General features: G+C 37.6%; 1 protein-coding gene across 19 annotated transcripts in view; it reads right to left on the bottom strand.

Moving 5' to 3' along the window:
* Nucleotides 1-5,069: 5,069 nt before the first annotated feature.
* Nucleotides 5,070-16,513, bottom strand: part of SPDL1 (spindle apparatus coiled-coil protein 1) — a 32,117-nt gene continuing 20,673 nt past the window's right edge. For 8 of the 19 annotated variants that reach the window (XM_081520677.1, XM_081520673.1, XM_081520670.1 and 5 more), the window contains exons 9-12: nt 12,573-12,676; nt 11,565-11,752; nt 8,152-8,494; nt 5,070-5,744 (exon numbers count right to left, since the gene is read on the bottom strand). In XM_081520677.1, the coding sequence (XP_081376803.1) occupies nt 5,597-5,744; nt 8,152-8,494; nt 11,565-11,752; nt 12,573-12,676 (783 nt within the window). In that variant the 3' untranslated portion in view covers nt 5,070-5,596. Of the gene's footprint in view, nt 5,768-6,436; nt 8,495-11,564; nt 11,753-12,572; nt 12,677-16,513 lie in introns of those variants that run through there. The other 11 variants (XM_081520682.1, XM_081520681.1, XM_081520685.1 and 8 more) reach the window with 5 other exon arrangements.

A 16,513-nucleotide genomic window follows, 5' to 3' on the forward strand; every position in this document is an offset into this window, starting at 1 on the left:
TTATAATGTATTGAATTTGACTAGTTAGTATTTTATTGAGGATTTTTGCATCTATGTCCATCAAGGATGGCTTCCCTTGTGACTCAGTGGTAATGAATCTGCCTGCCAATGCAGGAGACGTGGGTTTGATCCCTGGGTTGAGAAGATCCCCTGGAAAAGGAAATGGCAAGCCACTCCAGTATTCTTGCCTGGGAAATCCCATGGACAGAGGGGATTTGGCAGGCTACAGATCATAGGGTCCCAAAAGAGTCAGATACAACTTAGCAACTAAACAACAACAGCAACAACCATCAAGGATATTGGACTGCAGTTGTCTTTATTTTTTTCAAATATGCTCTCGTCCCTTTCTGTCTCCTCTTTCTGGGATTCCTATTATGCGTATGTTGCTATCTTTGATAGTGTCTCGTAGGTCTGTCTCTTAAGCTCTGTTCATATTTTTTCCTTGTTTTCTGTTCTTCAGCCTCAATAATCTCAATCGGCCAAATCTGCTGTTGAATCCCTCTAGTTTCTCATTCATTATTATACTCTTCAACTCCAGAGGTTTTATCTGGCTCCTTTTAAGGCTTTCCTGGGAGCTCAGTGGGTAAAGAATCTGCCTTCCAGTGCAGGAGACACAGGTTCGATTCCTGATCCAGGAAGATCCCCTGGAGAAAGAAATGGTAACTTACTCCAGTTTTCTTGCCTGGAAATCCTCATGGACAGAGGAGTCTGGTGGGGTACAGTCCATGGGGTCAAAAAGAGTCAGACTGAGCAACTGAACAACTTTGGCTTCCCAGATGGCATTAATGATAAAGAATCTGCCTGTCAATGGAAGAGACAAAAGAAATGAAGGGTCAGTCCCTGGGTTGGGAAGATCCCCTGGAGGAGGGCCTGGCAACCCATTCCAGGATTCTTGCCTGGAGAATCCCATGGACAGAGGAGCCTGATGGGCTACAGTCCACAGGGCTGCCCAGAGTCACACATGACTGAAGCGCCTTAGCACACACATACTTTAAATAATTTTCTCTTTGTTGGTAGTTTCTATTTGGCATTGCTGGTCCTTTAGATTTTTGTCCGTGCCTTTCGTTAGTTCTTTGAGCATATTTTAAATTGTTGATTTAAAGTTTTTATCTAGCAAGTCCATTGCCTGAGCTTCCTCCTGGATGGTTACTAATTTCATTTTTCCTATGTATGGGTCATACTCTTGTTTCTTGCATGTCTTGTGATTTTTGTTGGAAGTTGACCTCTTTGACCCACTTCCTGGGTCAGGAAGATACCTTGTAGAAGGAAGTGGCAAACCACTCCAGTATTCTTCCCTGGGATATCTCATGGACACAGAACTATACTGGACCATGCTGGAAACCTGAGTCTCCTCCCTCCCTAGTTCGTTGTTGCTCCTTGTTGTAGTCATTGCTCCAACTTTTAAAATGATTTTTCTGACCTGATTTTGTAAGGTCTGTGTTCTTTGCTGTGTTTAGCCACTGAAATCTCAATTCCATTAGCTTAGTGATCACCTGGTGTTTCATCGGAGATTTCCTGGAATGCCCAGACTCAGCTGATTTTTCTTAATTAATTGTTCACTTTATTGCTTGGAATCCTTGATTTTTTTTTTTTTCTTTTTCCAGAATCTAAAAAATTTGGTTCTGACTATCCTTGCCAGTTTATTATCAGATTTTGTAGAGGGATAAACTTTTGTTGTTTCCTATCCACACGTCTTCTCTGATATCACCCACTATTTTATCTAAGAAAAATAATGGAGATTCTATCTACCTACTATTTATATCTGCTATGTAGAAAGACCAAAAAAAAAAAAAAAAAGAGAGAAATAAACCATGAAATTTAGATGGCTCCTGGTGGGAGGAGGTAACAGTGATAGAAGCTAGATTTCCTTAAATAAACCTCTTGTAGATTCTACTTTGGATCCACATATTTTGTTGTTGTATTGTTTAGTCGCTAAGTCGTATCCAATTCTTTTGTGCTCCCATGGACTGTAGCCCTCCAGGAACCTCTGTCCATGGGATTTCCCAGGCAAGAATACTGGAATGGGTTGCCATGCCCTCCTCCAGAGGATCTTCCTGACCCAGGGATCAAACCCACATCTCTTATGTCTTCTGCATTTGCAGGCAGGTTCTTTATGACTAGTGCCACCTGGGAAGCCAAAGTTGTTGTTGTTCAGTCACTAAGTTGTGTCCAACTCTTTGTGACCCCATGGACTGTAGCCCGCCAGGCTCCTCTGTCTTTTGCATTGGCAGGTAGGTTATTTACCACTGAGTCACCAGGGAAGCCTCCACATATTTTAAATAATTATAAAAAAAATTAAAGGATTACCTAAACAAACTATTCTTTGAGTCACAAACTTGCTGAAGTCTAACATTTATGTGGATAAAACGAGATTTCAATTCAAGCAGTTTAATAACAGATGCTACAGTAGTAACTATTATGCTAAACTAGGTAGTATTGAGAAGACATAACACAGGCAAATTACCTAGCAAATCAATAAACATTAGCACCCTTCCACCAACACCTTTGGGGCTTCCCAGGTGGCGCTAGTGGTAAAGAACACGCCTGCCAATGCAGGAGACATAAGAGAAGCAGGTTTGATCCCTGGGTCAGGAAGATCCCCTGAAGGAGGGCATGGCAACCCACTCCAGTATTCTTGCCTGGAGAAGCCCATGGACAGAGCCTGGTGGGCTACAGTCCAGAGGGTGGCAGAATCAGACACTACTGAAGCGACTTAGCATGCACGCATACACTGATACTTTACTTGAGGCAAGAAAGCATAATTACTTTGTCATCTTTGTTCTAGGCCCATACACAAGGCTTATTATGTCTAATCAGTGAAAACAATAAATCAAGGCTATGATTATAAACATCTGACCCTCAAGCCACCTTTGACTAATGATGAGGAAAAAAGTGCCTCCTATTAATAGTTATCTTAGTTTCACATTTTCTATATAAAAATGAAGGTTTGGAAAACATTATTTTTGATCATGTAAACATACACGAACTCTTCCCTTGACTCCAGCTTGGGCATCGCACTGGGACCTGAGTAAAAGTGCTCATCAACATTGAAACACCTTCCACCCGTTTCCTGTTACCGCCACAGCTAATCCACACACAGCAGACAAATCCCTTTCTCCCAGAGAATCACATCCTATTTTGCCAGCAACTCTTCACCACTTTGCTCCTTTAAATATCTTAACTCCAACCACCACTCTGCATTTCCACTGTTCACACTTGTATTTCCTACCTGGTCTACCGAATGTCCAAACTATTTTTTTCAGCCTCCGTTCTCATCTTTTTCTAAATTCATTTGCCATTATGCCCCTAGAGTATTTTTACAGAAAACAAATTGAGCATTCAACCTTTCAAATTTGTTCAGTAATTGCTTTGCTTCTATCGATTATTCAGTTGCTTCTCATCATTTACTGTGCCGATTTTTCAAAACATTTTCCTAAAAGACTCAAGACTCAGCAGAATTGTTTCAGTCTCCGTGGGTGATAAGCCAGAAGCTGGTTGGATAAGGTTCTCTTGTCATCTCTATTCTTCAACCTCCAAACACACTTGCTCATTTTGTTTATAAATCTTTGTAAAACCGATTTCCCTAACTCACACTCTCCATGGTTTTGCTCCTAGCCACCTCTTCAGATTCAATTTACTGTTTCAATTTTCTTCACAAGCCCTGTACACCCAGCTATTTCAGCCTTCAGTTTACTGAATTAAAGATGTTGTTTCATACCTTTATTGGTTGAACAGCTATTTCTTCCACTTGTAATGCTATTCTCTGTGGCTTAGGAAACCCTCTGAAGCAATCTCAATTTAGAAATGATGAAAATTTAAAAAGCCCCAAGTCAGTGTATTGTTTTCCTTCTTGGCTCCTATAGCACTCTATACACACTTATTACAACGACTACAACTCTTGTTTCATTATTTACTAACACTTGCGACCTTGGACAAATAATCTCTTTGATACCTTGATTTCCTCATCTGTAAAATGAGCATCAGTGGGGTATAATATCTAGCTCACAGAGACGTTGGAAAGGTTAAATGTGGTAATATGTGAAAGGGTTTAAATGAGTGCTTGGCACATTAGATATATTCAAATGTTAGCTATGATTACTACTAATACCTCCAAGTACCACTATTCATCTATATGGGTCTATTAAACTGTGAGCTCTGAAGGCTTATTCTTGTACCACTAGCATCTAACTCATGACAAAAACTCAGTGTTGGAAGGAACTGATCTATATTCTATAATATGCAAGGAATATGGTGGTTATTCATTATTATCTTCAGGTTAAAATCATTTGTTTTCTAGTGCCTTCAGCTACTTAAGAAATATTATTTAACATGAAACTTCTAACTTCTTTATTGTATACTTTTTGTGACAAATTAAAATTAATTATTTGATTTATTTAGAAGTGAGAAGCAATTTCCTTTTACCTAATATATTTCAATAGACTTATCTAATTAACTCAACGTGATGGTTAAGGATGTGTCAATTTGGTTGAGCTATGAAGCCTAGAAATGTTGTCAAACATCATGCTAGATGTTTCTGTGTGTGCTTCTGGATGAGATTAACACTTAAATCTGTGGCCTTTGAGTAAAGCAGATTTCTCTTCTGAACGTGGGTGGGCCTATGCATGTAATTAGTTGAAGCCCTGGATAAAACAAAAGGCTGACCTCCCCTGAAAAAGGGGAACTTTTGCAGCGGACAGCTTTTGGACTTAACTGTGACATCAGCTCTTCTTTGGGTCTACTGCCTGAGAGGCCACTCTGTAGGTTCTGGACTTGTCAGCCTCCTTATTTACAAAACGCAATTCCTTAAAATAAATCTTCTCTCGACTAATATACCACCGAATGTATACATGAAATTAAGTTACAGACCAGGCTATAATCACCTACAGGAAAAAAAGTCTTTATTTGGAAAGTTCAGAATTGAAAATATATACTATGTGTGTGTGCATATATATATATATACAAAAATTATATGTACCAGGGAATTAAGAATCCCTGGTTTCATTTTTCTTCTTTTATTCCCTTTGATAACACACTATAATCTACACAGAATAAAAAAAACAAAAAGGAGATAAATTATAGCAGTTTTATTTTAAATTTCAAAATTGTATCTTTCATGTAATCCTAACAAAACTTAAATCATGTAGATGAATACAAAGATGAACATACATGCTTTAAACACTGACAAAATCTAGTTACAATATATTTTTAAAGTTTTCTATTTTCACAACATAGTGAAAAACTACGTTCATAAAAATGTACATAGGAAAATATAATGTGTTCTCTTTTCAAGTATATATGGCTCTGAAGGTACTTTAATAATCTATATACAATGCAACCAACAGATTTATAATAACACTTTCCTTCAGTTAATAGTCTATTCACTGTGATTCACAGTTCATCACTTAAGGAACTCTCCTGCTTAGAATCACAATCATATTTTGAATGTTTGGTCAAAGGAGCATGAAAATGCCAGTTCCTGGCACAATGAGTAGAAGGAAAATAGCCTGCAAGAAGGTATCCTCAGATAAAGACAATCTTTAAGCTCCAGAGCAATCTTTGGGGCAAGTGGTACCTTCTTCTCATAAAGGAAAAGTCTTTACTGCTGAGGGCACTGGGTCTCTGGAGTTGACTTGGAGGATACATATACAATAGGGTGTGATTTCTTACAAGCTGCTTTTTCCAGTTTGCTTGCAGTTTCTTTCCCTTGTTCAACTTCTGTTTGAAGCCTTGATTCAGCAGCTAACCTACAGGCATTAAAGCATCCATTCTGAATTCAAATGTGGTCAGGAAAAATTAAAGAAGAAAACAATCCTACAGTATAATGGATCTCTTAATGAGACAAGGTGATCTTTTTTTAAGGTATTTAAGAAGAAAAATTACAGTTGACTCCAATACCATTAAAAAAAACTAAATCACTGCCTCGCTAAAAACATTTTCTATCAATAGGCTTAATTTTTCAAATGTCTAAAGAAATATCTTTAAGGCTGATAAAAAGTCATGGCAAAGTCTAAAATAAAGAATTAAAATATAATGATACCTACCATGATAAACATATCTAACAAAAAATTTTTAAGGCTAGAGCACTATATTAATGTTAACATGACTGGACAAAAGGCAAATGCAAGATAAAAATTAACAAGGAATCCTGGGCTGCATGAATAGATGTCTAAATATCTCATTAAAAAACTCAAACTTCAACTAGCAAAATAATAGTTTAAGAAAAAAATAAACAATGAAGAATTATTTTAAAGGGCCTATACAGATATTTTATAGCAAGAGCATCAATTAAATTTATAAAGCATGCAACAGTGAATCTTCCGATAGAAGCCATGTTTATTATTATAATATTATCATAGGATTGTGTGTCTAAATTAATCATGCAGAGGGCAAAAGGCTGGAAACATCTGAAGTTAGCAGATGGACTCACACACACACATACAAACAAATGTTTTGTTATTTTATTTGTTTTTGTTCAACTAGCAAGACAAAAAAATTTCAACATGCTATTTGAGTCAAACAAGTAGCTGAACATTTGCTTGAATATTTTTACTAAGCAAAAGAAGGCAGAAGAAGAAATGAAGACAACATAGAGAGTAAGATTCGCAGTGATCAATTCTGGAAATTCACCTCCAGAAATATACAGTGGTCAAGCACACATACACAATGAATCACATATACACAAGCATAACTTGTTGAATTCAATTCACAATTAGTCGAAACCGTGTGTGTCAGATAGCATTCATTTAAAGGTACTTTTTTCCTTGAGAATATTAAGCTTTTAGTTCAAGTGACTTATACATTATAATGCTATTACATAAAAATGCAAGAAATGGAGTAATACATTACTCCAATTAACAATAAAAGCTGCAATATTGTTGAAATGCTTTCATTGTTGAATACTACATTTAGTAAAATGTAAAATGTCTTATTTTGTATGTCTCCATTAAGACTGATGTAGCACCTTAAAGATCTCCTTTCACAGCAGACAATCCAAGCTATTTTCATACCAATATGCTTAATTTTTAAAATGTCTATTTATTTTAATTCTACTATCATTCCACTGCATAAAGACATCCTTCATCTTTTATCATCCTTTTTTACCTTCTCCATTTTCCTCATTCACTTCTTTTTTGCCCATCCTTGGTCCTGCTACACACATCAAGAATGTGTTTTTACACCACCCTAACTTCAGTCACTGTACCTACCTTTCCCTTCCACTCTCTCTTACCTTCTTTCTGGCCATTATTATTTTAATTTTTTAAAAAAGGATAAGGATCTTAAAATGTTAATTCCTATAGACATATATGTCTGACACCTCCTCTTTTAGTCAAATTCAATTATGCAGAAACTAGAGGCTTTGACGGAGAAGGCAATGGCACCCCACTCCAGTACTCTTGCCTGGAAAATCCCATGGACGGAGGAGCCTGGTAGGCTACAGTCCATGGGGTCGCTAAGAGTCGGACGACTGAGCGACTTCACTTTCACTTTTCCCTTTCATGCACTGGAGAAGGAAACGGCAACCCACTCCAGTATTCTTGCCTGGAGAATCCCAGGGACGGCGGAGCCTGGTGGGCTGCCGTCTATGGGGTCGCACAGAGTCAGACACGACTGAAGCGACTTAGCAGCAGCAGAGGCTTTGAAGTTTGGGTGTAAATTGAAAATGAATTACCTTTGATATTTTAAAATGTCAGAATAGGTATTAAAGCACATTCTTGAAGGCTTAGAATAAACAATTTCAAAAGCCATAAAAAAAATTTCACCTAACAGTTTTTTGGAAGGCTGAAATTTCTTAAGACTAATTGGAAAGCCCTTTTAGGAGGTAAGGTAATTTTTTTCAGGTCACTCCTGAACCAGGAAAAAAATAACTACATTTATTCAAAACAACAAAACATTCAGAGACGTACTAGACCTGTGACACAGAAAAATGTTGCTGTTTAAAATAACTCCCTTTTTCAGGAGTCTTTCCTCCTTGAAATCATCTTAGTCTTTCTTAAAGTTTTAGAAAACTGGAAGGTAGGCAGAGGAAACTGGGCAATTATACCACATGCAACACTAAGAAAACAGACTAAGGCACGGAGAGCACAGTTCATGCAGCGACAGAGACGAGATGGGGAGGGCTGCTCGCTGCCCCGAAGGAAAGCAGACACTGACCTGGGAGAGTTCGGGGTGTTTCCACTTCTTTCACTTAAGGCTTCCGAGTCAGCTGGAACTCCTGTAAGTTTCACACACTTCTTTTCCTTTCTTGCCTGAATATCCATGGGCAGATTTTCGTAAGGAGAGAGAATGACTCCTGATGTGCTTTCAGAAACTGTCTTTTCTAGCTGCAAGTTGTTATCTTCCGAACTGTTAGAATGGGATTGTGCCTCCTCTTTCTGTGGTGATAATCTATACACTTCTTCCCCAACAGCACTGGTGGCACATATACCATTAGGGGCGGTTATATCCACAGGCAGGACCTCACGTCTCTTTTTGAGTACAGGCACTTCAATTTTCTCTGAGAATAAAAACAATTAAAAAATATATCTAGTCAATATATCAAAGATACAATCAACATAAGGTAGACCTAGCTATAAATGTATTTCCTTTGTTTTCCACTCCTGTTTCTTTAAAACCTATTCATCTCCTTACTGAAATACACTGTCTTTAATTCTCTCTTTTTTATGGATTCCATTAACTATATCTTATCTGGCTATAAATTTTTCCTTGGGACCTCAATATATTTGACCATAGGAATGAACACTTAAATGTTCTCTTCTAGGCATACAAAAAAGATCTTCACGACCCAGATAATCACGATGGTGTGATCCCTCACCTAGAGCCAGACATCCTGGAATGTGAAGTCAAGTGGGCCTTAGGAAGCATCACTACAAACAAAGCTGGCGGACGTGATGGAATTACAGTTGAGCTATTTCAAATCCTGAAAGATGATGCTGTGAAGTGCAGCACTCAATATGCCAGCAAATTTGGAAAACTCAGCAGTGGCCACAGGACTGGAAAAGGTCAGTTTTCATTCCAATCCCAAAGAAAGGCAATGCCAAAGAATGCTCAAACTACTACACAATTGCACTCATCTCACACGCTAGCAGAGTAATGCTCAAAATTCTCCAAGCCAGGTTTCAATAGTACATTAACTATGAACTTCCAGATATTCAAGCTGGATTCAGAAAAGGCAGATGAACCAGCGATCAAATTGTCAACATCCGTTGGATCATCGAAAAAGCAAAAGAGTTCCAGAAAAATATCTCCTTCTGCTTTATTGACTATGCCAAAGCCTTTGACTGTGTGGATCACTACAAACTGTGGACAACTCTTAAAGAGATGGGAATACCAGACCACCTGACCTGCCTCTTGAGAAACCTGAATGCAGGTCAAGAAGCAACAGTTAGAATTGGACATGGAACAGACTGGTTCCAAATAGGGAAAGGAGTATGTCAAGGCTGTATATTCTCACCCTGCTTATTTAACTTATATGCAGAGTACATCATGAGAAACGCTGGGCTGGAGGAAGCATAAGCTGGAATCAAGATTGCTGGGAAAAATATCAATAACCTCAGATATGCAGATGACACCACGCTTATGGCAGAAAGCGAGAAGAACTAAAGAGCCTCTTGATGACAGTGAAAGAGGAGAGTGAAAACATTGGCTTAAAGTTCAACATTCAGAAAACTAAGATCATGGCATCTGGTCCCATTACTTCATGGCAAATAGATGGGGAAACAGTGGAAACAGTGACAGACTTTATTTGCTTGGGCTCCAAAATCACTGTAGATGGTGACTGCAGCCATGAAATTAAAAGATGCTTGCTCCTTGGAAGAAAAGTTATGACCAACCTAGACAGCTTATTAAAAAGCAGAGATATTACTTTGCCAAGAAAGGTTCATCTAGTCAAAGCTATGGTTTTTCCAGTAGTCATGTATGGATGTGAGAGTTGGACTATAAAGACAGCTGAGCACCGAAGAACTGGTGCCTTTGAACTGTGGTGTTGGAGAAGACTCTTGAGAGTCCCTTGGACAGCAAGGAGATCCAACCAGTCCATCCTAAATGAAATCAGTCCTGAATATTCACTGGAAGGACTGATGCTGAAGCTGAAACTCCAATACTTTGGCCACTTGATGTGAAGAACTGACTCATTTGAAAAGACCCTGATGCTGAGAAAGATTGAAGGCGGGAGGAGAAGGGGACGAGAGAGGATGAGATGGTTGGATGGCATCACCGACTCCATGGACATGAGTTTGAGTAAACTCCAGGAGTTGGTGATGGACAGGGAGGCCTGGCGTGCTGCAGTCCATGGGGTTGCAAAGAGTTGAACATGTCTGAGTGACTGAACTGACTGAACTGAGGGTTATGATAAAACTTGCATGGGGCTTCAGCATGGAAATTAGGAAGGATATAGTGGATAAGAATCAAGGAATCCAGGTACAAATCCTAGTGCTAACAACACTCAGCAGCTGAGTGACCTTGGAAAAGTACTTAACCTCTCGGAGCATTGTTTTCTTTCTTTTTTTAAAGCTTGAGTAATCATTTACTGATCAACTACTAAGTACAAAGCACTGTGTTAACTGCTATATAGTTTTACACTTAATCTAAAGCACGAGCTATGTTTTTGTAATCTATAAAATGGGAATTAAAAGTACTCACTGAGTGAACACTCAGTATTGTGTTATAAGGATTAACATAACATCATTCCATCTCCTATGCAGGTCGATATATACAGTCACAGAATAATTGTTCTAATACTTTTTCTGTTTTCCCAAACTAACATGTCTTTCACTTTCAAAATCAAAATATTAGTTAAGTTGGAGAAACCACAGTTCACTGTGGGGCTGGTGTTCCTGCCCTACACTATTGTTTTTAAATCATTATTTTTCCTTTCTTTTGCACTGCTCCTTTGAAATCCACACCATCGATATTCACTATACTTCTTCCTGCTCGCACTGTTTAGTTTAGCAGACCTTTGAAGTTTGAAATGGATAACTCTTAATCAGGACAGTCTATTAATCAGAGAAGGGGAAAAAGATGAGACAGAGAAGCCTTTTTAAACTATAAAGAAACCTTATTATTGCTGACAATCTCCCCTCTATTGTTGAGAATCACTCCTGTCCCTGAAATAATGATGAAGAGAGAGTTGTAGGCATGTGAACAGTGTAGGGGCAAGAATGGCTGAAAATCTATAACCTAGAACATGTAACAGAACTTTTTTTGGCCTAAGAACCATCACATTCTTAGACTCCATTATTTTAGGTTTTCTATGAACAATTACTATTAACTAACATAGCTCTTAAACATCAGTTGCCTCAACAAAACTGAACTCTTTGGTATTACATAAGATGCTGCAATCTTAAATGGAAAAGGCTCAAATGTTAAGGAATACCCATTTTATTCATGCACATCCAGTACACAGTTCTCTTTCCTACAAATTCTGTAGCAATACATTTATTTTATTAAATATAGATACATAGTCACAAATTAGTTTTTAATGAGATTTGCATAAAGCTGTAGAAAGAAAAAAATTTGGTATGATTTCTCAGAGCTTCTCATGATATTAAAGACAAAATATATGATACCTTCAGGCTCATACTTCAGTTTTAGCTCATCTAACTTGGCTCTCAGTTTCATATTTTCACTTTGGGAAAGCTGGAGGCACCTTTCATTTAAAAAAAGTTTCCGCTCAATATCCAGAGCCCGCTGGCTCTCAAATAATGCTTTCATTCGCTGGATGGACAATTCACCTTTAATGCTTTCATTTTCTTTGCTACATTAATAAAAAAAAAAAAAGAGAGAACCAAGGGATATTAACATGACACAGGAAATATATAGTTTTTAGTACAAACTATTTGTGTAGTTGCTAAGTTGTGTCCAACTCTCTTGCAACCCCATGGACTGTAGCCTGTCAGGCTCCTCTGTCCATGGGATTCTCGATTCTCCAGGCAAAAATACTGGAGTGGGTTGCCATTTTCTTCTCCAGGGGATCTTCCCTATCCAGGGATCAAACCCACATCTCTTGCGTCTCCTGCATTGGCAGGCACATTCTTTACCACTGATCCACCTGGAAAGCCCACAAATTGTTTACTATATTATATATTTGAACTCTTAGTAAAACATATTTCCTTGGGGTTTTTTAGCAACGAAAAAACAATAAGCAAAATAAGATTTAACAATAGGAGTTTCAAATAAAAAAATCTCATGCATTTTTCAAAGGAAATGGACAGAGGGGCATACTTTTCACATTTACACATGTATAAATAAACTGCTTTAAGTTTTAAATTACATGATATTTATTCTTAAAAAAATTAGGTTATAAGAACATTTTCTAAAGTACTTTATACTAGCTAATTTGAAAGGCTTTAGGAAAAACAAAGAACTAAAAACATTTAATTATTCATTGAAAGTATTTTTCTTTAATAACCAGCACTAATTATATCTTTAATAAATATTATTTGCTGCACAGAGGTATTTTTTGTTGTTGCTGTTCTTTTCTGGAACTTTCTTTTGGCAATTTAAAGACAAAACTACTACCACTTATTATAAGCAAGCAAACAGAGTCTCCGTCTTTCTAAGCACCCAAGACTTACTTTAAGTTGTCAAGCTTTATTTGAAGTAAATCTGTGTAATAGGTGTCATCTTTCAGAGCAACAGAGTTGGCTGAGGGCTTAGATTCCATACTTTCATATAAACTCTAAAGAAAAGAACAATTCTTATTACTTAATAAGAATTAGGTTAGCATAGGTTTATATCAGTTACCACTACTGAATGCTTATCATATGGCAGGCACTGTGCTAAGCACTATCCACTTAACTCACTCACCTTCTGAAGCAGGTGTAAGAAGGAGCATTCCTCTCCTAGAGATGAGGGAACTGGCTCACAATACTACAGGCAAGTAGACTGAGAAGAGAGAATCTGAACGCAGATCTGTCTCCAAAGCCTATGCTTCTAATCACACCTGTGTCCTCCTCTGGTTTCTCTCTCCTGGCTTCTAATATGGAAGAAACAAATACTCACTGGGAAAGTGCTGCACTCGATATGCCAGCAGATATGGAAAACTCAGCAGTGGCCACAGGACTGGAAAAGGTCAGTTTTCATTCCAATCCCAAGGCCTTAATTCCAGCCTTATGAAAAAGCCATAAATAACAAAAATATGAGAAAGAGTGGAAAGCCTTATAGTTATTTTCAGTGCCCGCTCTTCTGAGATTCTGAAGGAATCTCTGTACAATTTCTCTAAGGAAAAAAGATGTAAATCTGCTTAAAAATATGGAAACAAATTCAGAGATTGCAGGTAGAAGCCCTTAATTTAAAGCCATAATTTTCAAAGTATAGTGCAGAGTCTACTGGTGAGCCACATACACCTACCAACTGATGTTTTTCAAGTTCAACCAAAACTGCAGTCCTTTCAACAGTTCTTGTAAGAGAAAGAAAATTATATAAACTTAAAGTTTTACACTAATAGCTAATTTTATAATAATAGCTACAATTTAGAATGTTGAAGAGATTATTAACGTTTACAAAGTTTGTCATTTATAAGCTGTGATTAGTTCTTTAGTGAGAAGATAGATATCTGTGCTAAGTTAATTTATAAATTCAATGTAATCCTAATAAAAATGCCAACAAACTTTTTTTTTGAGCTAGACAAGATGTTCACAGGGAAAAACAAACATGAAAGGACAGACAGAAAAAGTGCTGAGAAAGAAAAGCTCTGGTGGGAGAAGGGCCTTCCCAGACAAAACGTGACCATAAAACCTCTAACAGTAGAAGTACGGCACTGACGTGCAGAAAAGTGCACGTCAATCGAACCAATCGAACAGAACGGAAAACCCAGAAACAGACTCAAGCATACATGGAAATCTGACATATTATAAAGATATTACATTAAATCACTGCTATCAAGACTGACTTTTAAATAAATGATGCTGGGACAACTGGCTAGTTATTTGGAAAAGGTAAAATTAGATTTATACCTCACCCTATACACAAGAATAAACTTTAATTGAGATCAGGTCTCTAAATGTAAAATGTGAAACCATACAAATACTACTAGAAAACATGAGTCAGTTTCTCTATATACCCATGCAAGTAAATACACCTATGAAAACATGCTAAAATTCACTCATTATTCCAAAAATAGAAATTAAGACTACACTGGGACACCACTTCTTATTTATCAATCCAGCAAAAATTTAAAAAAATAATACATTCTATTGGTGAGGTGACAGAGAAATGAGCACTATGATACAATGCTAGTTTACTTCTGACCCAGCAATTACACCGTAGGAATTATTAAAAGGAAACACATACATGCAAAATACACTTTGTAGCACTGTACATAGTTGCAAAATACTGGAAATGACCTAAATACCCAGACACAGGAGAATGTATTAGACTCCATACATCACAATTCTCTGCTGCTGTTAATAAGAATTAGGAAGATCTCTCTAAACTAGATGAAGTGATTTCCAGATTAAAATGAAATAAAAAGGAAACTATAAAAGACTATCTGTGTTATGCCACATTTTGTCCACGAAATAAAAAGGGAAAATAAAGCCTACATAAAGCTGCTCTTTTTGCAAAAAGGAACACAGCATGAGTAAATCAGAAATAAACTGGCTACCCAAACAGGTGGGGTGTAAACAGAGTGGAAGGAACGGGGAGACAGGCAAAACTCTTTCCAGTTTTCACTTTTTGAACCATGTTAATGGTTCACATGCTGGAAAGAGTAAATAAATAAATTCAACAAGGATGGACAGAGGACAACAAAATGAAAGACAAATAGAAACAAACAAACCTAACTGTTTCAGATGAACAACACACTCACAGCTGGTAAGGGAAAGTGCTGCACTGAGTATGCCAGCAAATTTGGAAAACTTAGCAGTGGCCACAGAACTGGAAAAGGTCAGTTTTCATTCCAGTCCCTAAGAAAGGAAGTGCCAAAGAATGTTCAAATCATGTACAATTGCACTCATTTTACATCCTAGCAAGATTATGCTCAAAATCCTTCAAGCATGGCTTCAGCAGTACATGAACCAAGAACTTCCAGATGTACAAGTGGGATTTAGAAAAGGCAAAGGAACCAGAGATCAAATTGTCAACATTCGCTGGATCACAGGAAAGGCAAGAGAATTCCAAAAATGCATTTACTTCTGCTTCATTGACTATGCTAAATCCTTTGACTGTGTGGATCACAACAAACTGTGGAATATTCTTGAAGAGATGGGAATACCAGACCACCTTAACTGTCTCCTGACAAACTTGTATGCAGGTCAAGAAGCAACAGTAAGAATCGTACATGGAACAATGGACTGATTCAAAATAGGGAAAGGAGTACGTCAAGGCTGTATATTGTCACCCTGCTTATTTAACTTTATGCACAGTACATCATATGAAATGCAGGGCTGAATGAAGCACAAGCTGGAAACAAGATTGCTGGGAGAAATATCAATAACCTCAGATATGCAGATGATATCACTTTAATGGCAGAAAATGAAGAGGAACTAAAGAACCTCTTAATGAAGGTGAAAGAGGAGAGTAAAAAAGCTGGCTTAAAGTTCAACATTCAAAAAATGAAGATCAAGGCATCCAGTCCCATCACTTCATGGCAAATAGGTAAACAGTGGAAACTGTCAGATTTCATTTTCTTGGGCTCCAAAATCACTGCAGATAGTAACTGCAGCCATAAAACTAAAAGACACTTCCTCCTTGGAAGAAAAGATATGACAAACCTAGACAGTGAACTAAAAAGCAGAGATATCACTTTGCCGACTAAGGTCCATTTAGTTAAAGCTATGGCTTTTCCAGTACTCATGTACGGATGTGAGAGTTGGACCATAAAGAAGACTGAATGCCGACGAACTGATGCTTTCAAACTTTGGTGCTGAAGATGACTGTTGAGGGTCCCTTGGACAGCAAGTAGCTCAAACCAGTCACTCCTAAAGGAAATCAACCCTGAATATTCATTGGAAGGACTGGTGCTGAAGCTAAAGCTCCAATACTTTGGCCACCTCAGGTGAAGAACTGACTCATTTGAAGACTCTGATGGTGGGAAAGAAAGATTGAGGGCAGGAGGAGAAGGGGGTGACAGAGGATGAGATGGTTGGATGGCATCACTGACTCAGTGCACATGAATTTGAGTAAACTCAGGGAAATAATGAAGGACAGGGAAGCCTGGTGTGCTGCAATTCATGTGGCCGCAGAGTTGGACATGACTTAGTGACTGAACAACAAAAACAAAACTTTTGAACATGGTATTTTGACTATATACCCTCAAGTTAAAAACAAAAAGAACTGCAAACAAATCCTGAACTTTAATGAATAATTTCAAAACAATATATATTTTAAGAATGAGTAAATAAGCAAATATATTGAGGACAATAAGAGCCAGGTTTTTCACTGTTGGAAAAAATGGGGTAGGCAATGAACCCTGTGGTACTGGACTCAAACTGGAGTTATTAAGTATGAAATCAAGGTTTTATTATGTGTTTATGTGTATATATATCTGTGTAATACACAAAACTGTTTACATGAA

Source organism: Giraffa tippelskirchi, chromosome 8 (assembly GCF_054371585.1).
Source record: "Giraffa tippelskirchi isolate mGirTip1 chromosome 8, T2T-mGirTip1v1.2.pri, whole genome shotgun sequence".
In the NCBI taxonomy this organism is placed as follows: domain Eukaryota; kingdom Metazoa; phylum Chordata; class Mammalia; order Artiodactyla; family Giraffidae; genus Giraffa; species Giraffa tippelskirchi.